The 22,570-nt window shown below is 36.6% G+C and overlaps 1 protein-coding gene across 7 annotated transcripts in view; it reads right to left on the minus strand.

Moving 5' to 3' along the window:
- LOC124404430 (kalirin) overlaps nt 1–22,570 on the minus strand; it is a 48,777-nt gene that overhangs the window by 21,898 nt on the left and 4,309 nt on the right. For 5 of the 7 annotated variants that reach the window (XR_006929009.1, XM_046878540.1, XM_046878536.1 and 2 more), the window contains exons 6-20: nt 22,038–22,148; nt 20,235–20,413; nt 19,571–19,718; nt 19,289–19,480; nt 18,993–19,196; nt 18,555–18,839; nt 18,143–18,469; nt 17,426–17,837; nt 17,070–17,308; nt 16,681–16,982; nt 16,319–16,565; nt 16,039–16,230; nt 15,657–15,920; nt 15,184–15,540; nt 5,427–5,724 (exon numbers count right to left, since the gene is read on the minus strand). Coding sequence is in view for 6 of the 7 variants with exons in the window: in XM_046878540.1 (XP_046734496.1) it covers nt 5,427–5,724; nt 15,184–15,540; nt 15,657–15,920; nt 16,039–16,230; nt 16,319–16,565; nt 16,681–16,982; nt 17,070–17,308; nt 17,426–17,837; nt 18,143–18,469; nt 18,555–18,839; nt 18,993–19,196; nt 19,289–19,480; nt 19,571–19,718; nt 20,235–20,413; nt 22,038–22,148 (3,757 nt within the window). In the remaining variant the exon portion in view is untranslated. Of the gene's footprint in view, nt 1–5,426; nt 5,725–15,183; nt 15,541–15,656; nt 15,921–16,038; nt 16,231–16,318; nt 16,566–16,680; nt 16,983–17,069; nt 17,309–17,425; nt 17,838–18,142; nt 18,470–18,554; nt 18,840–18,992; nt 19,197–19,288; nt 19,481–19,570; nt 19,719–20,234; nt 20,414–21,257; nt 21,354–22,037; nt 22,149–22,570 lie in introns of all 7 variants that reach the window. The other 2 variants (XM_046878539.1, XM_046878541.1) reach the window with 2 other exon arrangements.

Below are 22,570 nucleotides of genomic sequence, written 5' to 3' on the forward strand. Positions count from 1 at the left end.
TTATTGAATCAAACGTTTTGAATTACTGATATTTCAATGGAATAGATCGAATGGGGCGATTCGAATCGAAAAAAATCAAATCCCAATGCAATATTAATAATTTAAAACGTTTGATTCGATAAACCATAAAATTTTATACGACAAGAAATTAAAGTTCGATATCTCAAGAAATATCAATCTGAGCAATCAGGTCTACAGGACCTTTATTGTAGAAAATTGAATTTCCAACAAAGTTTTCATTAACATTTTTTTGGTAAAGTTGATCATTTCGGAGATAATAGCTAAAAATGGAGAATTACGGGTAAAAATCAACTTTAGTGACCTGTACCATCTCACCAGTGTAAGTTGGACTCACGACGTTTCAGACACTTTTGAAGATCGTTCAATTCTGCGTAATTTGCGACCAAAACCAATGTGATATCATAAAATTCCGCTGAGTTGTAGAGATTTGAAAAAAAAAACGCTTCGATTCACGTGTATTTTACATGGGAAATCTTTTCACGCCTTGGGCGAGTACTTAATATTAATATTAACGGCTATAACTTTTATGGAATTATTTGTTCGGCATATAGAACAAAATTTTCGATGGGGACTGAAAAAAAAAAACAGTTGTTCAAAAAAAATCGCCCTAATGTATATATACGTGATCATATTGGTTCCGACTTAATTGAGTATTATATGAATAATATTGAAAAAATATTTGTTAAAATGAAAACCTCATGAAGTTGTGTAAAATCGCACAGCTGCTTTTCACTTCTGACCGAGTTAATTAGTTTTTCTTGAAATTGCGGATTAACTTTTATTGTTGCCTATTATACCTGAACTTTTCAAATCGTTTCTATTCAAAGTAAAACCGCGATTCCGTGAATCAAACCCTTTGCAGGTATACTCATTGTGACAGTCTCGAGGAAACAAATCCTACGCCTAACAACACCACTAATTGACGGATTAGTTTACTTGTAATAAAATTGTCATATTCCTTGAATGCAACTGCCTGTTAAATGCGACCGGATTCGTTGCCCTGGGCGAGTACTTAATATTAGTATTAAGGGCTATAACTTTTAGGGAATTATTTGTTCGGCATATAGAACAAAATTTTCGATGGGGACTGAAAAAAAAAAATAGTTGTTCAAAAAAATCACCCTAATATACATATAAGTATAAGATATGAGACGGAAACGATGATATTTTACTTTCGGTTCTTTGTTATATTCCTATATTATACGAATACTTCTCTTCAAGTTTATTTTCTCTTTTTCTTTTAAAATTATCATTTCATTAAAAGATCTGTGCAAAGTCTGAACACGCGACACGAGCGTATAGAAATGAATCGCGTATTAATCGAATGAAAATATATAAAGGTACAAACTGCACGCGCGCATCTGTTGCACAATGGATGTCGATTAATTGCGGATAAAACAATAATAATGATAAAGAATTTAATTAAATATTCGATACAACGCTACAATATAACGATTATACTACCAATTAGAAAACGATAATAATGTCAGTCTCTCTAAAATCGTCGCGTTTCTCTCGGTTGTGATAACTACCCAGCCTACCCTATAATGCAAGAGAGATATAATATGAAAACACACGAAATGGCAGAAGCATTCGTGACTTATCGGTGTTGAGAAGATATCGCCGAGTCGAAGTGCCCACAGCGGTTAGATAAATGGGTGCAGATAAAGAAGGTCGAGAGTGGAAAGTGTACACGGGGAGGAAATAGAGGAAAAGACGGAGCGCCGGAAACTCAAACAACCCCCCGAAACACTTCGTTGTCACGAGTAGGAGCAACGCTCAGCGGAATAAGTGGCACAGAGTTGTTCACCCCTCTCTCTCTCTCTCTCTCTCTCTCTCTCTCTCTTTTTTTCTCTGACGTTTCAGAGGGTGAGTCAAGAGCACGTAGGAATCCCCCAGAAAAGTTGCAGTCTAATTGGCCAACTCGCTTGCACTCCGTGATAACAACCCCTAAACGATGCTCGAGTACGAATCAACGATTTTTAAGTAATTTTTAAACATCTCGATGAGATCGGGCTGTTTATATATAGCCAAAACTATAAAGAGAGATGCTTTGCATTAATTTTATTACGAAATAATCGTAGGAAGTTGAATATTTGTAAAAATTATTGTATCTTTAACCCTTTGATTGTGAGTTATAGCGGTAAGTAATCTTATAATTTATTTTATATCAATTTTTCGTATATTTCCGAATCTGGAATCAGATTTTAAAAGTTCAAGATGGCGGATCCAATATTGCGAAGGAAAATTTGAAAATCTATCGAATTCGGAGAAAAAACACCATATTGGATCCACCATCTTAAATTTTGAAAATCTAATTTTATAAAGCTGAGATATCCAAATATTAAAATTAAAATTGTTAAAAGTCTCGTTCTGATTAGACTCGTTCTGATTTTATTCAAAATACTAAATTTTCAACGGGTTTACTTAATTTTCGTTTTTTCTCTCTTTTTTTTTTTTTTTATATCGGTAGTTAATTTCATACGTATTGCAATTTGTCGATCGTATATAAATCAATGTCGTAAAGAAAAGCATAAATTTTTTTTCCTCGACGTTCGTCTAGCTTCGTCTTTTGCGACGATCCATTCCACGGATTATCTGATACAGGACGAAATGTCCTGTTTCAACAAACCCAATTGAGGATAAAGGCGGACCGGCGGCGCCTGATCGCCTCGGCCATCACGCAGCTTTGCGATATCAATCATCGATCCGTTCCTTATCATTTCGTGTCAATCAGGGACACGAGTTACTTATTAGGAAAACAGTCGATTGTACCGCGAGGCGTGATTTTCAATTTCGTTAAATCCTCTGTTTCCGTTCGCCAAACTTCGAGCCAGAATTCAACTGAGATTCGGTAAAGAAGGATTGCGTTTTTTTTTTTTTTTTTTTTTAAACTTATTTTCCTATTTCTTTTTTCAAAAATTCAACTATATCAACTTTTTTCAACAATTCAATAAAATGAATATACTTACAATATAACAAAAATATAACGACAAGTTATCGTAGTTTCGTAAATTTCTATAAAATGGATATTTTCCTCTTGATATTTTCATTATATAATTACAAACAATAAATTTTCCGCATAAATAGAATGAGTAATAAGGAAATAAATGAGGAAAAGTAAGATATCAACCAATTGTCGAAACATAATTTTATCACGATGCGTTGAAAGTTCACTAATTACAAAAGCGAGTAACCGGAATCGAAAAATCGTCGATGCCTTACACGGTAGATTGCAAAATGGAGCGTTGCAAAGAATTCACAGGCTTGCAAATGAAACGCGAATATATTCCAAAAACCGATGAAGCGAAACGAGACTTTCTAGAATTTCGATATCTTTGTGTTTGTTTGTTTTTTTTTTTTTTTGTTTTTTTATTTTTTTTTTTTCCGATCAGTCGCCACGTCGTGGAGTCGAAAAATTGTCAATTCGATTCTTCGATTGGTTTTAATCGATGCCTCGCACTTTCCCGACTAAAAATATATATTGCGAGATAGCCTCTATAACGAGTATAATAATATTAAATCGCAAATACGTATGCTATCTTGTCTTCAGGTCTGTTTGCAGTACGTATAATTGTGTCAAACGCATTTGCCAATCATGCAGACGCAGAAACGCGATTCTTAATTTTTCTCTCAACGAGAGCTGCATGCGGTATAATATCATGTGTATACCTACATGTATATAATCATTCAAGATATGGAATCGACGATATAAGTAGGTACGTACGTTGTACAGTACAACAACGAGCAAGTATGCATCACAGGAAAAGTACTGATTTAAAAATTTGCAACGAATAAAAATGTATAAAATTTATTTTCTTATATACAAGACAAATTGATTGACACTAGATTGTTTGTTCCCCCCCCCCCCCACCCCCTTTCTTAAATTTCTTTCACCCAATCATCGCTTAACTCAAATACAAATTGCGGTGACAAATTACCGCCCCAAAAAAAAAAAAGCAAAAGGAGAAGAAAAATAAAATTTAAGGGAGAAACTTTTATACCTGATATGTGTATCACGGTTGCTTTTTTTTATTTATTCTTTCGTTTTATTATTCGCATGTGGAATCGTAAAAATATCGCATCAATGAAGAAAGAGAATAGGACTTGAAAAGACATGTCGAATCGAAATCAAAGAAATTAAATCTATATTCCATTAACTGCAGAATGACGCGTATATTCGTTCCTGCAGTTCGGCGATAAGTTGGTAAAGAATTAATTGAACCGCGATTCGGATTGATCGAGCAGTATTCGTACAATGAAGTTCTGCAATTATTCCCCCCCCCCCCCCCCCCCCTCGCCGCCCCTTTCTCACTCTCTCTCTCTATTTATATGTGCTCTTCATGTATATGTATATCTACATAGATTTGTTGATGAAAAATTTAACGAAATCATCCAAGTGCATATAATCTACAAAACGCTGCAAGTTTATGCATCGAGAAGTTCGCTTGAATATTTTGTCAAATTTTTACGACTAGATCCTTCGTAATATATTTCTTTTTATTTCGTCGCCGCGTTTTGGTCCAAAAATAAAAGAAAAAAAAAAAAAAAAAGAAATGACAAGAAAAATAAAATTCGCAGACGCTAATCGGACGCTGCAATGAAACACAAAGTATGTATACCGCAAAATTGAAAGGAGAATTAAATAAACAGTAAATGACGATGGCTCGTGCGGACGATAAAAATAAAGCAGTTAAATTGAATAAAAATAAAGAACGAAAGGCGAAGTGTGAAGTGTGAGAAATACAGCGGAGCCTTACTTCCGGTGCGCACGATTATAGGAAGACGTTTAACGTCGAGTCTGGTAGACGGAATGACAAATTTTCGCAATTATCTAAACTCGTGCGAAAACGGTGATACACGTTTAAAAAATCTATACATAAAAATGAAGCGTAAAATTTATCTCGATAATTTTTTACTATAAAAATATCCCAGAGAAGACTAAACCAAGTTTCAAAATTTTTGTGTGTTTCAACGATAATTATTTTGTTTATAGATAATCACAAGACTGAAGTTACCAACGTTAAATATATTGTAAAAAAAATATCGAAAGAAAAATCATTGTTTTTGAAAATTTATAAAGATTTCAAAGTAGCTTAATTTCCAAAATCTAAATACCTACAGGTTGCTTTTTAAAAACGATAAAAAACGATAAAAAAAAAAAAAAAAAAAAAAAAAAAAAAAAAAAAAAATTCCTCAAATTAGCCCCACGATCAGTTAACTCTTTACTTTACAATTCCGGTATTCGAAATATATTCTACATCGTCAAAAGCGACCCTCGCAGAATTCCAGAAAACATATAAATAATAATCCAACGATTACATCCCTCAATAAAACTGATGATACCAGAAAACGATCTACTTTCACCCGGAATTTTTCAACGAAAATAACTGATTTTCACTCACCGCTGTCTTCGGCGTTAATTGATTGCTGAGCAACAGGAATCGTCGATTGTGACGGAGGCTTCCTGGAAGGTGAAGTTTTGCAGGCTGTCGTAGGCGGCTGCTTTAGAACGGCGGTGGGAACGAGACCCTCGAGAGGAGAATCCGATTGTCCAGAAGCTACCGATAGTCTCACCAAAGTCCATTCGCCGGTTCCGTTTTCGAGAACCTCGACCTGTTGCCCCTTAGAAACGGTCAGCTCCCTGGATCCCGGTGCCGCCGAATGGTCAGCGACCACCCACGTCATTTCCGCGACTCCAGTCTGGGAAAAGAATAAATTTAAAGTTTAAGTAGAGACGGAAGTAAGTAGGTTTAAAAAAAAAAATTTTTTAAATAAATAAATAGATAAATAAATAACACTTTATTGCACAAGATATAGATATAAGATATATTAGATAGATATAGATACAAAATGACGTAGAGGGTGCGATCGCAATCGTATTACTGGGTGTATTTTATTCCTTTTGTTTTTTGAAAAGGGAGATATTCGAGTCAAGTAAAAAAATCAACCATAACGTAGAGAATCGCAAAAAGTTTTAACGATTTTCTAATTTTCATTTATATAATGTAGGTATATAGGTATACGTGTTATATACTTTCAAAGGTTCAGAAATATATTAATTCGAAAATATCAAGCTTGGAAAATTTCTAAAACATAAAATTGAACAACGCCATCCTGTTTCTTTCGTTTCTAATATTTTCCCGATATATACCGAACCAATTGAGATTTCGGAGCATCGCATCGTTTTTCTACTCGCTTAAAAGAGCGTGCATCGCATATAGAGTTAGGTGGAAAAAAGCGCAGATTGATACGTAAAAATCAGACAGTGACTTGATGTCGAGTCGAGAAAATTTATACCCAAGCCTCGGACGTAAATTCTCACACAGATCGCATGAATGATGTGTATATACGTGTGTGTGTGTGTGTGTGTGTGTGAATGTGTTATAAATATATACATATATATCCGTGGTATTTCTTTGATTGAAACGATCTTAAGATCTAAAAATAAAGTAATACGGTATACAAACACGGGCCAGAAATAGAAATAGAAATAGTCGTAAGTGTAAAAATATATCTATATATACAGTTCTCTGTATCCTGAAATAATACTGTATCATTACATTCTCATCGTTGCTGCAAGCAAGATCCTTGTAATTTTTTTTTTTTTTTTTTTTCACGGTTTCTCATCTTGCATCGTATGTATAATTATATGAAATACAATTGAATTCGATAAAGCAATAAATAGCTATACGTGTTCATCGTGACAGTTTTTGTGCAACGTAAATTGTAAATATTATAATTAGCTAATCGTAAGGCTTAGCTGGCAGGTAAGCTATATGAACTTGCCTAATATTTGGCAAATTATTGTTTAATTAGAGCAAAAAAAAAATATTAGCACGAATCGTTACCTTGCCATGAATAGTAAAAGGAGGAAAAAAAAAAAAGAAATTTATAGATCGCGACAAGTGGATGTATTGTTTGGTAATTTGAATTTGCAAATTTAATGTAAGATTTTGGAGCCGGATTGAAATTCCGAATTTGAAAAGTTCCCAAAGTGAAAAATTTAGGATTTTCTTGAAGGCGTGACTTGAAGTAAAGAAATCAAACTTTCCGGAAGGGCGTAAATCCGATGATTCAAAGTACCAAAAGTGAGAATTTGAGACAATCTAAAAATCTGAAACATCGAAATTTCGATTCCGTAAAATTTCACCACTTCGCTAATATTTTCTTTTGGATTTTCAATATTTTTACATTCGTAATCCTAGTCATTCTGATTATTTACACCGACTAATTTGAATTTTCCAAATTTTACTTTATACATCTCAAGTTAAATTTTCTTTGAAAACTTAAGAACTGAAGAACTTTGATCCGTCGGCTTTCCGGCCGTTCGAAACGTCGTTGTATCGTAAAAGTTTAATTCCTTTAAACCTCAAGTTTCTCGCTTTCGGAACTTCAACCCCGGCTCAAAATTAGGCGATAGGTAAAATTGACCGAGAGAGAGAGAGAGAGAAAGAGAGAGGCAGGCAGGTCGGTTTTTCCTCGCAACTTATTTAAGCCGCCTAATGTTTATTGAGGTTTTGACAACCGCGAGCGGCATCCGATTATACATAATACGAGCGACACCGTCGGTATTGGTAAAACGCGTTAGTCGCTCGACGAACCGTAAATTCAAAGGGTGAAACCTTCCGCCTCCATTCGCCTAGTGTCGTTGCTGCTTCTGCTGTTCATACCGGTTTCTGACAGGTTTTCCCTTACAATTTATCGACCCCGAACGACCATCGACAATGTGTTCATGGTCCCACGGATTTCACCCCGCACTTCACAATCAGCAGCTTACGTGTGATTTATTTTTATATTTTTTCATACCGAATGGGATAGATTTTCTCCTATGATGAAACTGTCTGTTCGTAAATATTGCGAAATTTGAATAATTGAATCGTCGTTTAATCATACGCACACTTTTAGATTAGAAAAAAAAGTCTCCTAATATCCGTAATTGCGTGAAAAAAAAATTCTCTAAAAAGACATTTTAATTGATCTACCATACAACGATTGAATGATGAAATCCTTTTTTTTCCTAATTTTCTAATTATCTTTTTTCTAATTTTTCCCTTGTCTTTTGAATGGATATAAACAAAGAAGATGATTAATTAACGATCGTCATGCGTCAGGCTAAATACATTCTCATAACATAATTTCATCTTAATTTTAAGTACAATAAGGTTTTTAGTAGGAGGTGTGAACGCAACGGATTAAAAATCAGAGTTGTCATCGAAGAGATAAAAATATTCCGTTGCATTTGAAAAATAGCCTATTATTAGCAGACTTTTTTCAATTAAACGTGTCTCACGTAAGATCCCATGATCATCCCGAAAATTCAAATTCCTGACTGAAAAAATCTCAGCTTTTACATCAAAAACTTAAAAATAATATAAATTTTGGCAACGAATGAAAAAAAAAAACGGTTCTCTGCCTAAAAACGTATTTTTCCGGTTAATTTTGAAAAGTTATCAAAAAAATGAATAATATATTAAAAAAGGTGAGAGTTTTTCACGTAAGATACACATTTCTTCGTAATATATTTATTCCAGTAACGATACGAAAATAATATTCGAATTTAAACCTCAGTTAGATGAAAATGATAAACTTTAACGTGACATTTCTTTAAACTTGTTGAAGTTTCCAATCACAGTACAAACTAAGAGAGAATAAATTTTTCAAAAAATCAATTTTCGGACGTCCATATCATTAGTTGATAATTGGTGAATTGGCCCATATACATAGGTATAATACACAAGTTATAGGGTGCCTTAAACACAATTAGCAAGATCCTCGGCGTTTTCATAATTGTGGTAGTATAAGGTATGAGAGGCACGCACGTTATTTATATTCGCGAGGGGATGACGTATTCGTAATTCGTGTACTAGGCAGGGCAGAGAAGGTGATAAGAGAGCGAGAGAGCGAGAGAGCGAGAGAGCGAGAGAGGGAGAGAGAGAGACGGACAGAAGTCGACGCAGAGAGCGGAATTTCATTAACTCCGACTGGGGGGGTTGAAACGTATAAATTTCGATTAAGTTTATATAGCGAGGTGCGCGTTTAAGTTTAATTCGGATACCAGCGAGCCAGCCGAGGGCCGTGCGTTAGGTAAGCCAAGGTTCTGCACTGTGGGGGAAAATTAGCGAAAAATAACTGTCTCGCTGTGTCGACTGCAGACCTACCTGCAACATATCCGACTGGTAACATCGGGCTTTTCTTTATTTTTGGTAACAATTTAGTTACGTCATAAGTACCACGTGTACAAAACGGAGAGAGAGAAAGAGAGAAAATAACCTAGACGCTAAAAAAAATATGACTCTTCCCTTTTCCTTGTGTATATATATATATACGTAAGTTTTTTGGCCAACGCGTTGTCATTATTAATAATCCGAAAATTATATAAATATAAAACCTAATAATACGTATTTCAATTTCACTTAAAAAATCAACTTGTAATTTATCTATTCATTTTTTTTTTTTTCTTTTCTTTTCTTCCGTAATATAACATTAAACTGCATCGCGTATAATTGTCAGAAGATCTGCATCGTTGAATTTATTATACAGTCAAAAATTGTAATGTATATATATATATATATATATATATATATATCCATTGCAAAAACTGTATACATATATAAACCTAGGATAGATATGTAAACGTTAGTTTGAAACTAAAGTAAACCGAGAGATATTTATAGTCAACGGTTTACGGTTTGATTATTCCAAACTCAACCCATACACATATGTCTGTTTTACATACACCCTCACGAACACATGTATACCATATATATACATATATTATACGCACTAAATGACATTGCAGGAACGGTTTTCCCTGGCTGATTATTATTATTATTGTTGTTGTTGTTGTTGTTGTTATCACCATCATCATTTTTCATTCAAACGTTTTACTTTACCCGTTACATCGGCCATATATCATGTTACATCATATTATATCATAGAAATATGTATATATATATATATATATATATATATATGTGTGTGTACACGCGTAAATTTTTAATCTCTGCGATTGACGGTATGTACCCAGCGTTTTATACAGATACATAGATATTACCTATAGGTACGCGTTAATGACTAAAACCTATCAGGTATAAACGCAGCACATATGGATGCACGCATGATGTTAAAGCTGTGTGTATATATACATGTGCCTATAGGATCGTGTCATCGACGATCAGGCCATAAGGCTCACGTCGACGTCTGACATCTGTCAAACTATAGTGACGACGGCACACCTACACACGATATTATGTAGCTATACATAAAACAGAGACATATTATTATTGTATATATGTTAACGGAAAGAAACTAGATTTTTTCCAACGGCAATTCGTTCGATTTAAGTTAGTTTCGAAAGGTGAGAAAAATTAAACGACATAAAATAAAAATAAAAAAATTACCATGTCATAATTGTGTAACTTTGAATTTTAATGAAAATTGGATAATGTTACATCTCCCTCTCATTCTCTCTCACTGTTTTTTTTTTTTTTTTTTTTTTTTTTTTTTTTTTTTTCTCTCACTGTTTTTTTTTTTTTTTTTTTTTTTTTCTTATCACCAACTAATTTCCTGTATGGAAATCACATTCATCTGGATAAAAAGTGAAATAAAACATTTTTTCGCGATCATAATTACACGCAACACGTTATGATAATAAAAATAAATATATCTATTGATAAATGAAGTAACGAATTATGGTATAATTACCGGTTTATGTAATTACAAGGATAGGTAAAAAAAAAAAAAAAAAAAAAAAAAAAAAAACTCAACCAGCTTGCATAACCCGTACAGTGTGATTATGTTCAACAGAGAAACGGAAGGTTGTTAAGTTTTGACACGGTTACTTGGCTCTCGTATATGGAAGATGCGGGATAATTTGCCCCGCAGCTTCTCTCCCTCTCTCTCTCTCTCTCTCTCTTTCTCTGTGTATAACGATACCGTTTTAGATGAATTGCGCATAACTTGTACAAACGTAGTAAGACGATTTTATGTACACATCGTTATAACTATTGCATTCTAAACTAACGTCGTCTCTTCTATACATACATATATCTGCAAAGAAAATTCAGCCGCGTGAACATTGTATACGTAGACCTCGGTTTATTTATACATCCGTAAAAGGGAAAAAGTAGTCGGTTTCTCTCGATTAAAAAAAATAACGCTTATAAATCACGGATTTAATAAAACATCCCGATGATTTCACAAATAACAAGTAAAACACAACCACGAACTTCAAATCCGTTAAAATAATTAACCGAGACCATAAGGCGGCACGGTAAAAACTGTTAAATACCTACAACCGCAACCGCACGACGGATAATTTTTTTTTTTTTTTTTTTTTTTTTTTTCATTACATTTCATTTTTTATCTAGTTTCGGTTTAATTTCATTAATTTGGAATATTTCCTTGGCACTAGAATAATAATAATAATAATAATGATGATGATGATGATGATGATGATCATGATCATGATGGTGATAATAATGCGATAGAAAAATGACAATGCAATTATTAGGTATATAATTAACCGTTGTAATATGCAACAATGTTTACTAAAATTTTATGAGTCCAGTTATATATACATATATATATATATATATATATATATATATATCCGCTGGATTGAGGAGAAACCCCCGTATCGCGCGACAAGGTCGAGATGATCCGCCGCATCTGCGACCCGGTGTCCCCTTTCCTTACCAAGTTCACCCTTCAGCGACGAAGGTCAAACACATCCACGTTAAGGCATCCATGGTGGAAATTTTTTGAAAACAATTGTATAACGTGTAATTCGAAATTGACAATTGAATTAAACTCGTTCTTTGCAGATTGAGAAATATATTGTCTGTTATAATGAAACGGTTACCAAAATTATGTATATTCAAGGTTTCTTGAGAGGGAAAAGAAAGAGAAACAATTTTTTTTTTTGGGAAATTCATTCCCGTCAGATGTTTTTGCATTTTTTTTTCCCCGTTTCTTTTTGTTTTTACACAGAATTTGGAAAACCGTTCAAAGATTCCTGTATGCATAATTTTTTTTATTAGACAACTTGGCGACGAATTTTCGGGGTGGCAAAAAAAAAAATTAGATAGTACGAAATGAGGGGTAAAGAAAAAAAAAATTTTTTTTTTTTTTTTTTTTAAATAACAAAAAAAAAAAGACACGATACAGCAAGTGCGTGCAAGTGTGCTTGGTCTGCCTCTCTACCTGGGAAAGGGAAGGTTGCCGTCGAAGAAGTCTTGCCTGAAAGGAACCGGGTGTATCGATGGTGTGTTGCCTGGCAAGAGCGGGGTGCGGCGGAGCAACGGAACCCTGACGAAACCATGGTAGAGATATTTTCCGTCTAGCCTTTTGGGCGATGGAAGAAGTCTTGCTGGTCGAGGACGAAGACATGACACACCTTGTAATATCCGGCGTCGTTTTTATCACTCAACCAACAAGCAAACAAACAAACAAACAAACAAACAAACAAATAAACAAACACCGGGTATTAAAAACCCGAAGACTCTCCACCGATCGCGACTCAACTCGACTCTATTTAAAACTCATTGGTTATATCCAAGAGGGTAAAAAGCGACCTAAACGAAGCGGCGCACCTGCAGCACCCATCAGGACAACGACGAGGAGGTGAAGCCCTTATCGTCATCGCCGAAATCCGGTCCCGCATGTCAGGATTAAAAAAAAAAAAAAGACCCGCGAATAAGAGACCGGCTCTTTTATAGCAGATTCGCGGTCCAAGGAAGGGTTGGACTGTCACCGTGATCTTGGTATGTAGTTTTTTTTCTGTCCCTTCGATTACCACCGTCTGTCTGCTTACGCCTGACAAATATTCTACATTTCTTTACGATACATGTTAATACGTAGTATGTGATAAAATCAACGAGTTACACCGCAATGCGCGTATAAGAATCGAGTTGATTATTATCTCCAATGAATATATCCGGCGATAAACGACGGCGCGTATGCAAGAGACGCTAGACGGGGTGGGGATCGGTGGATCCGGAGATTCCGAGAGTCGCGGTGACACTGCTCGGTCGGTCCCTGAAAGGTTCCTCGAGGTTCTCCGGAGCCGGCGTCGTCGCCCGGGCGGAGGCCTGACGCCGCAGCCGCAGCCACCGCGCATAACACCTAGTGTTAGATATATGCGACGACGCTAACCACCGGCGATGGCGCGGTCACGACGCTGCCGTCGGCGTCGGCGTCAGCGTCGGCGTCAGCGTCGGCTTCGTCAGTCCTGCCTGCCTGCGGAGAACGCTTACGTTTACGGGTTTGCATATATATGTCCTTATCGTCGCCTGTGTAACGGGACGGTTCGAGGTTCAGGTTGAGGTAGCTTCACTACGACGCATGGTGAGAGGGCAGGGGAGGGGGGGAGCCTCCTCTCGCAAAGAGGCGTTTCGAAAGGATCGATCCGTTAGGTGAAGAACCCCCGCGCAGCTGCCTCCTTCACCAGAGTTGGGGATGGAGGGGTTACTTATAACACTCATCGGCTGTCTCTTTTCCTATACTTATGTCTCCACTGACAATGAGAAAAAAGGATGAAAAAGAATTTACAATAAAAAAAAAAAAATAATTTAGATCGCGACATAGAGAATGCGAAGATGAAGATGGAGAAGGATTCACTCGCACGTTCCGCACGGATGTTGCACGTTATACCTTGTAATAGGCATTGATAAATGCAGCGGTTTATCGTCAATCCCGTACTTTGTGAAATTAATTGCATAACAGTCGATGACGGCGATGGGGAAAAACTTTGAGAAATTAAAACTAGATCAACGATCGATAGGAGACGCGTCCTAGATACCCAGCTTTTATGATTTGATATGGATGTTTTGAAATTCTGAGACTAAGTTTAATATGTAATAACCAAATCATTGGATTCGTCATGCATTTTTTTACAGTATTTATTCAATTAATGTTGTTGGGCAGTTTTGTATCTTGATAAATTTACCAAGATGTGGGCAAATAGATCTTGCCTGTCGGATTTGACGGTGAAATTTGTGATATGCTCGTATAAGAAAACTAAGAAACGTAAATATGAAGTTGAAAAAATTTCGTATCCAAGTCTCCTAATTAGATTCTGATTTACTTGATAACATGAAATCTATTCAAATCGACCAATAGATCGTGTGGACAATGGTATTTCTAATTAAGTTGAAGATAATATAGAGAGCAGTGTGCCTAAGGAAGGAATTACTTTTCCTATTATCCGAAGATTTCTTCTACCTGTCCATTTTTAAGGATCTTTCGGTTTTTCTGTAGAACAAGTAAAACGAAATTCCCAATGAATTGCGTATTACTAAACGGTTGTAAGAGTATTGTAAAGTGAAACTTTCAATCTCTGGACGATATTTACTCAGTGTGAAGGACTTTCCAACGTTTCCAGTTAGTTTAAATCCAATCGCGACGCAAAGAAACGAACATAGAGCATTTTTATCCCTTAAAAACGTTTAGGTGCACAACAGTAATCAAGATGAATAATAAATAAACAAAGGAAAGTAAAAACCCAAGCTCCTTCGTTTTTTCTGCATCTGTGAAACCACAAATAATCAGGAAAGGTCTCGAGATAAGAAAACGAGACCGGATATGCTCATACGTAAGTGTGAGCATTCTCTGTATACACCTATAAGAATATAAAGCTTATCACGACTGACCTGGTCGCATGAATTATAGTATACACGTGTATACACCGTGTGGAAATTGGCACGAAAGACACGTGGATCAAAGAATATACATATACATATAATACAAAAGACAGAGTTGTCGGGGTGTCCGTTGGCGAAAAACATTTTCTATGAAATTTACGATCCTGGTCGATTGCAAAGTATTCCAGGCTCTTGTCTGACGGACAGTGTGAGCTAAATGTTTATTGTAAACACGACTGGCGAGACTTATGTATCTAAGAATAATAAGACCAGTCAGTAGTATTGGGGCTCCGGTTATATTTCACCGTTAATTTATCGCTACCAGCGAAAAAAATATACTTATGCAATACGACATTCTCACCCCAAGGTGTGCGATTTGAAGCATTTTTTTCAAAACGTAATATAACGTCGAACTCGGAGATGCTTGCAGTTTTTTTTTTAAGCGAATTTGCATCTTCTAGTGTAACGCTCATATTGTATAAAATGAAATTAAGAAAACCGTTGCAGAATCTCTTACCTTATCGGAATCTGTCGTATTTGTGGATCCAAACGACGCGAGGGAGTTACGATCGAGATTTTCAACGCTATCGTCCAGGGATGCACACTCCTCGAGGTCTCTGCTAGATCGCTGACTGGAACTCTTCTTCGCAGGACTCTTGGGCATGCTTAAACTGAAGTAGGTCTCCTGAATGACCTCGCGTAGCCTCTTCACCCACAACTGTTTCGCCTCCAAGGAGTTGGCCCTCAGGACAACCCGAGTGTCGCTGGTCGGCGCCCGTCCTGTCCACACTGCAAACTTGCACTCGTCACCCTCGATGTGCTCGGTTACTCCCAGCTCAGAAGTCATCAGTCGACTCTTGTAGATGTACTTGACCTGCAGTTTATTTGGAAAACAATATCATAGTAGGAAAGAAAAGAGGAAAAAAATATTGTTTCGACGCTGTAAACTGGCTAATCTTTCGACGTCAGACTCTTTGATCATCAACTAACCTTTCCAGCTGAATCTTTGACCTCTTTACTGAACAGGAGGTACAATTCAAAAAGGAATATGTGCCGATCTCGACCCTTTCTAATCAGCTGTTTAGGATCCCAAACTGTGAAAGAATCCTGAAGCACTACGTCTCCTAGTGTATCTATTCTGACGTCGCAGCCCTCCAGAAGACTCAAATGTAAAGCATCATTTGCTTTTTTAGGCACGTTTAGCATTACTTCTAAACCATCTTTTATTTCACCCTGACCTTCCTGGCAGCAAGCCTGTTAAAAAAATGAAAATTATTGACCGCACCATTTTCATGCATACGCGATTTACTTCAACAATAGAAATTGTCGCTTTTGGTAACTGCAAAGCACAAAACATCATTGTTCGCTGTACCTGAAGATCTTTCAAGAGTAGTTGGTACTTTGTGATCCTTTGAACAGGTTTTATTAGATATGCAGCGATGGGATGTTCGACTCTGTGCTTTCGCTGTAAATCTTCAAACCACGTTCCTCCGTGTGCGACTAGTAGTTGATTGCTCTCTGGCTTGTTTTTACAATACGTAACATACATATCGAATTTCGCAGCCTGGATAAAGGATTACAGATTACTAATAAAGAGTTATTAAAATCGGGATCGATCAAACGATTAACAAAAATTGCATGAAAAATTTTACCCAGGTAACAAAACAGTGACCAACATCCTCTGGCATAGTTTCATATTTTTCTAATTCACGCAAGAATATATCGCTGTGGAATTGGTAAATTTCTTCCATGTTACTGAATATCATTGATTCTCTTCCCTGTAGTCCGGCGGGAACGTTGCCTCGTCCGCTTCTCGTTTCCTCAAAGAAGCATCGAATGCATGTTTCCAAATCTTTAACATAGGTCCGCTCGGTTTGTAAGAGTTCGGCCATGATGAACCTGAAAATTAAGTATATCTAGTTATTGCGAAAATTTAATTTTCCCACAATTTTATACTGAGTGTAGAATCTCACTAAGATCGTCAAAATTTTGCGTTCTTTCTTTGTAAACTCACTCTTTTCGCCGAGCGGATCGTCTCTTCTCTTCATTTAGCTCTTTCAAGTCTTTTCCTTTAATTTTTTCTTCCAAAAGAGGATCCGAGTTTCTATCAATAGCCAGATCTTTGTGACCATCATCGGATTGAATTCCCAGATCTCCCTCGATTTGGGTTTTGTAACAATCCATCCGCAAACTAAAGTCCTTGTAGCGCTGATCCACCTCAGCGACAGATTGCTTAATCGCAGCGGCATGAGCATGTCCTTTTTCAACGAGATTGTCAGCTAGCTGAATAAGCAGTTTAACTCTCTCTCGAGTTTCCTGGATGCAAAATCACAATTTTATATGCCACGATTGAACATACGCCGCAGTGATAATATGTATTTTACAACCCCGTAAATTTCCAACCTTTGCAGCTCCTTTAAATTCATTGTGTTCTTGTAGTAGCTGTTCATTTTCCGCGCGATTTTTTCCAACATTTGTGTGCGTAGCGAGATAGAGTTCTCCAGTTTCCCGAATCCATTCTAGAGCCTGCTTTGCACTGCGTTCAAACAAGATGTATTGGTGGCACTGATCAAGGCGCTTCTTCCGTTGTGTCCAGTGCTCCAGAACTTTATTCTCCTTGCTCAGTAGCTCTTCCAGAATACCTACAATATTATCAAACATGCGAATATTCAAGAGTAAGAAAAGGCTTTGATTCAACAAAGGAAATGTACGAGTCATTTTCATTACTATTTCTGATGAACTGTATGAATGTTACCAACTTTTAACTTTTCCCTCAGAGCCGGCACTGCTTGTCTGGTAGCTATAAAATTGTAAACTCCGATTGGTGTATTTGAGGAAAGTTTCTGCAGTACGACGGACCAAAGTGCAAGCTTTAAGAAATGCTTCTTTCTGCTCCTGATGTTTGCCAACCAAAGTAGGAACTTGTCCTCCTTTATCCCCGCTAGCGCACCAATCTTCGTCTCGTCTATATTCTCTCTCCAAACTGTCAAGGACCGATCGAACTTGTTCGGCTGTTTTGTAAAAGTTTATACTGGCTGTGACGAGCTTGTGTCTTTCCTCGGCGCACGTAACCAACTGCTGCCATCTTTTCGTTACATCTTCTGCTACATCTCGTATACTCTTTGGATCATAGTGGTTTGCGCTTACCAATGCATCGGCTCTGTGTTTTACCTGTACATAAAAAAAAAAAGTCGGTACAAGTCTAATAAATAATAATGCTCCTGCTAACAGATCTTGGAGCTCTCCTCCCAATTAAAGAAGTTCAATAGTCTGTGCAGCTCGGCATATGGATATATGCCTGTAGTTAAATGTGTACCTATGACACGATTAGCTGTACTGTTACCTGTTTGTTTAGCAGGCATTAAATTTTACACGAGTTTTACCATGGTTGGGGCTTTCACCCGCAATGATGTGATGTAATATTGTCAGTATAAGAGAGTATTATTATTTATTATATAAAAAAATATTATTCCTACCTGCACAGCGGATGTGTGAGTCTTCTCAATAGCAACTTGGAACTGCTCGTGTTCTAGTCTGAGTTGTTCGGCATCCTGTAGATTTTCTGGTACCCTGAGAGAGGCCAGAAGCATAGCTTCTCCGTTGCGAATCCAATTAGCAACATGGGTTGCATCCGCTTGAAGTTGAACAAGTTGAGCTGCCTGTTCTAAACGAACCCGACGCATCTCTGCGAGATCTTCCGCATCCATTTCTCGCTCGTTCAAAAATTCTAAAAGTACTTGAACCCTGGCTGCAGCACTGTGTTGTCCATCTGCCATGACACATACGCCAGCTTGCTCAAGAACCTGTAAATTTTTTAACAATTGCTAATTGATTCCGAGTAACCGTTCAAGAAGTGCAGAAGAACGCAAATCACTCTACTCCACATACCTGGGCGAGCTCCTGACCCTGTTGCAGAACTTGAAAAGCGGTGTTTTGCATATGCGCAACGCCGTCGTTGTGTACACGCAACAATTGTTCCGGAGACCCCTCCCGAGGAGGGCCTTGCAGCTCTTGGGCCCACATTTCCAGTTGCCCGCTAGCTTCTAATGCGTCTCTTTCAAAAACTCGCAACCGCAGACACAGTTCTAATCTCAATTTTCTGGTTGCCCAAAGTTCCTCGAGCTCCTGGCGAAGCCCTGATAGACGATCCAAAGCTGCTTCAACTGCAGAAACCTGAACACATATTCACATGTAAATCATTTACAAACGCTTTGTATTGAACCTTAAATTTTTTTCAGATTCGTACAGACTGCCCCCCAAGCTGACAGTGATAATGACGATGATGCTGATAATAGTAATGACAAATTACAGATAAGACTGACTAACCGATCCCGTCGTGTCTGGGGCGTCAGTAGAATCTCTGAGTTCTTGAAGAAGGGCTTCTCCCTGAGCAATCGTCGAGGCACAAGCTTCGAGACAAGAGGATCTGTGTTGAGCACATTGGTCCAATAGCCTTTCCGCTGTTTCAAGACTCTCTGCTACCTCATCTTGCTGAAGTTCTTGCCGTAATTCATCTACCCATCCGGAGAGCTGCAGATGAGTGCAATAGTGATGAATCATGAAGTTAGAAATTTTCTTGATATTATATACACGAAATCATTTTCCTTCTTCGATATACCGACCTCTTTTTCGTGAGTATAAAAAACAACTGCCAAATCAAGTCGGCGACGTCTCTGTTCTACCCTGGCTGCAAAACTGCTCACATGCGCCTCTAGTTCCTGAGCTACGGCATAAATTTCATCCGCTGCACATTCTCCAGTGTGTGCAAGTTCCTCGGCTGCTGTTAATAGCTTGGTGGCATTTGTATAAGTATTCTGTAAAGGAAATATTTTGTAAGATCAGATTGCAGTTTTATTCACACCTTCAACGTGACTGTAAATGATTAACAAGCAATTAGTCATTACCTGTGCGACATTTTCAAAGTGTTCGTGACTCTTTTGGTACACTCTAGCTTTTTGCAGATTTCTACCAACTCCCGTATTTTTTCTAATGAAAACTTCACCATGATTTGTTAACCAGTCCAAAACCTGCTTCACATCTTCTTGAAATAATCTGTACAATAATAATAATAAAATTAATTTATTAATAATATAACTATAGAATATTTAAAAAAAATCAGATATCCATAAAAAATCTTCGAGACAATGTAACTTGAAAAAGTTATAAAATTGAAGCTAACGAAAGCTGTCTGTACAACTGATTATTACCTACTGTGAAATCATCGAATCATAAGCAATGTAAACGAGATACTTGCGGACAGAGGCAGAAGACAAATAATCGGTGAAACAGAATAATCTTCAAGCGATAAAACGAGTATATAAATTTTCAACAATTTTGAAAGTGATTCATTGGCTACTTTGAATAAAAATTTCAATTATACTTTACACTTGTAAGAAAGAAGTTAAAAAATCATTCTCATGCATACTTCTTCAAAATAGGAAAATATAAAAATGATACCCAAATTTGACACAGAGCATTTGTGAATTTTATGAAGAATATATGACTAGTGAAAGACAAAGGCGAAAGAGAAGATGAAATAATGGCATGAAATGTGACCAAACACCATACCTCAAAGCAAGTCGCTGGTGCAACTTGACTTTGCGGGAATGCCATCGAGCCTCCAAGGCTCTGTGATGACCAAGGATCTGATGTATGACAGCTAGGACATGAGATGCACCTGCACTGTAATCTTCAGCTGGGTTTCCACTCATACCGCCTCGGCCATCCATAACGTGCCCTTCTTGACTCTACCCAATTTTTAATCCATTTTATTCACTCATACAGAACACTGTATTTCATACACAAGTGTGTATAGATTGTCTAATCTCAAAATACATCTTGTGCCAAAAAAAAAACACCTAAAACACCCATGCAAAGTTTCAACAAATGTAACAATAGCCAAGTTATTCCAGATTGTTAATTAAATAGGTTTTACAACTTATTCATTGACTAACATAGACAATAGTAATTATTTACGTACCACTTACACAGAGCTAAAGGTTGGCATGCACATTGAATACAAAGGAGAATGGAAGAAAGAACATTTTCCAGTGTAGGAAAAAGTAATTCGTAACTCCAAGTCAAGTCACCTGAACCAACTAAAATTTCGATTGTATTAAAAGAGTGAAAAAAAAAAAGTGATTTCACTCTTGCACTTGACACAGTATAGTACAAAGGAAAAAGCACCACCCTTTAAAGAAAACAATTTATTAAGGAAAAACTTTAAGCTGGTTTATCAGCCTAAAAATATGTTACAATTGTGAGAATTGAAACAGTATATTCATTAATGGAATATAGCATGTTACACAGTGCCGAAATAAAAAAAAAAATAAAACTCGCAATGAGTATCCAGGTGCATCTAATACACGACTTTCGTAAAATTTCCAATTTTTCAGGACTCCAGATCATGCCTCAATTCTGGTAATTCTCATCACTACTATTGAAAATGAATGAAACCATCATCTGAAGGGTTAATAATAGATGATTATAAAATACCATAAATAACAAGCCAGTAAAAAAATATAGCAGGGTAGGAAACGTAAGCAAATGCACACACAAACGTCAAACTAGCAAGCAGACGGACACACATACATGTTTTCTGATGGCGTGGTCAATCCCTTGAGGTTGGTTACAGACTTGAACAAGGTGATCCAGCTGGTAAAGGAGCTTCTTACTGGTACTGTGTACCTAAACAACATCACCATCCGTACCCAAATTTTAGTAAATTCAACTTGGATAAATATTAAACAACCTTTACCTCGGCCACAACCTGTACATTACATAATTACGCTACAACTGATTCAATTTGTGATTTATTCTTTTACTATCAGGGATAAGTTTACTATTGATATATTGAACAACTCTCACAGTGCTAACGAGCCAAAACCAGTGTCATCTACTAGTTTATACATACGTAGTTATTTCTTCGAAAAATATTTGACTCTTTTCTATTGAAACTGAAAAAGAAATTGCGCAAGTATGACGTTACAACTCTCTGGTGAAATATATAGGTATGCTACGGTTATTAGCTCGTCAGAAAAACATAGCAACAGAAATAGGAAGACAGGACATCGAATATGTATTCAGTGGAACGTAGTGACGAAAATACAGAAAATATATTGAAAAAAATGAGAATTTGAAGAATTCGTAAGCAGAAATGTATTTGAGAGCACGCACTTATATATTTTAATTTTCGTCATTAAATTCTACACGAGCTGGAATAATTTTCTGTGGTAAGGTATAATAATACTGTCCGAGTGTTATTTGATGCATGGGAAAATTGGATTATTAGGATATATTTCCAATAGCACCGGGATACCAAGCTAGCATTGGACAGCCACCAGCTAGAAACTATGAAAAAATATTTCGTACATAATTGACGTGAAATTCATCCACCCCAGTGCTGCTGGTTGTACTTGCGCTATGGCAAACGTGGAGCATTGAGCCCAGCCCGCTCAAAAGCGCTTGATACGCGTTGTATACCTGTTAAATATGACAATGACTTACCAAACAGACGTTGCAGTCTATTTGCATTAAAATTTACATGATTACTTTAAAATAACAATGGTAAAAAAGAAAGTTGAAAAAAAAACATAATAAGAAAAAATATGCGCCATGCAATCCATTATGCCATTTGTTTACTTCGTACTGCATTTTGGTTAAGATTACTTAAATGATCTTGATTTAATCCATCGCAATATAAATAAACATGATGCTATTTACGCTGCTTCTTGTCAAACCACCAAAGCACCTAATCCTGATCATGAACCATTGAACATAACTGAACATTCATCTGCCCAGATGTTGATTTTTTCTGATCAAATTTAGAAAATGTACAAGCAATGGTTACAAAAATATAGGCGAATACAAAAGAAAGGATCAATAAAACAGCAGTGAGCCAGTTA

The sequence above is a fragment of the Diprion similis genome, chromosome 3, assembly GCF_021155765.1.
Source record: "Diprion similis isolate iyDipSimi1 chromosome 3, iyDipSimi1.1, whole genome shotgun sequence".
Classification (NCBI taxonomy): Eukaryota; Metazoa; Arthropoda; class Insecta; order Hymenoptera; family Diprionidae; genus Diprion; species Diprion similis.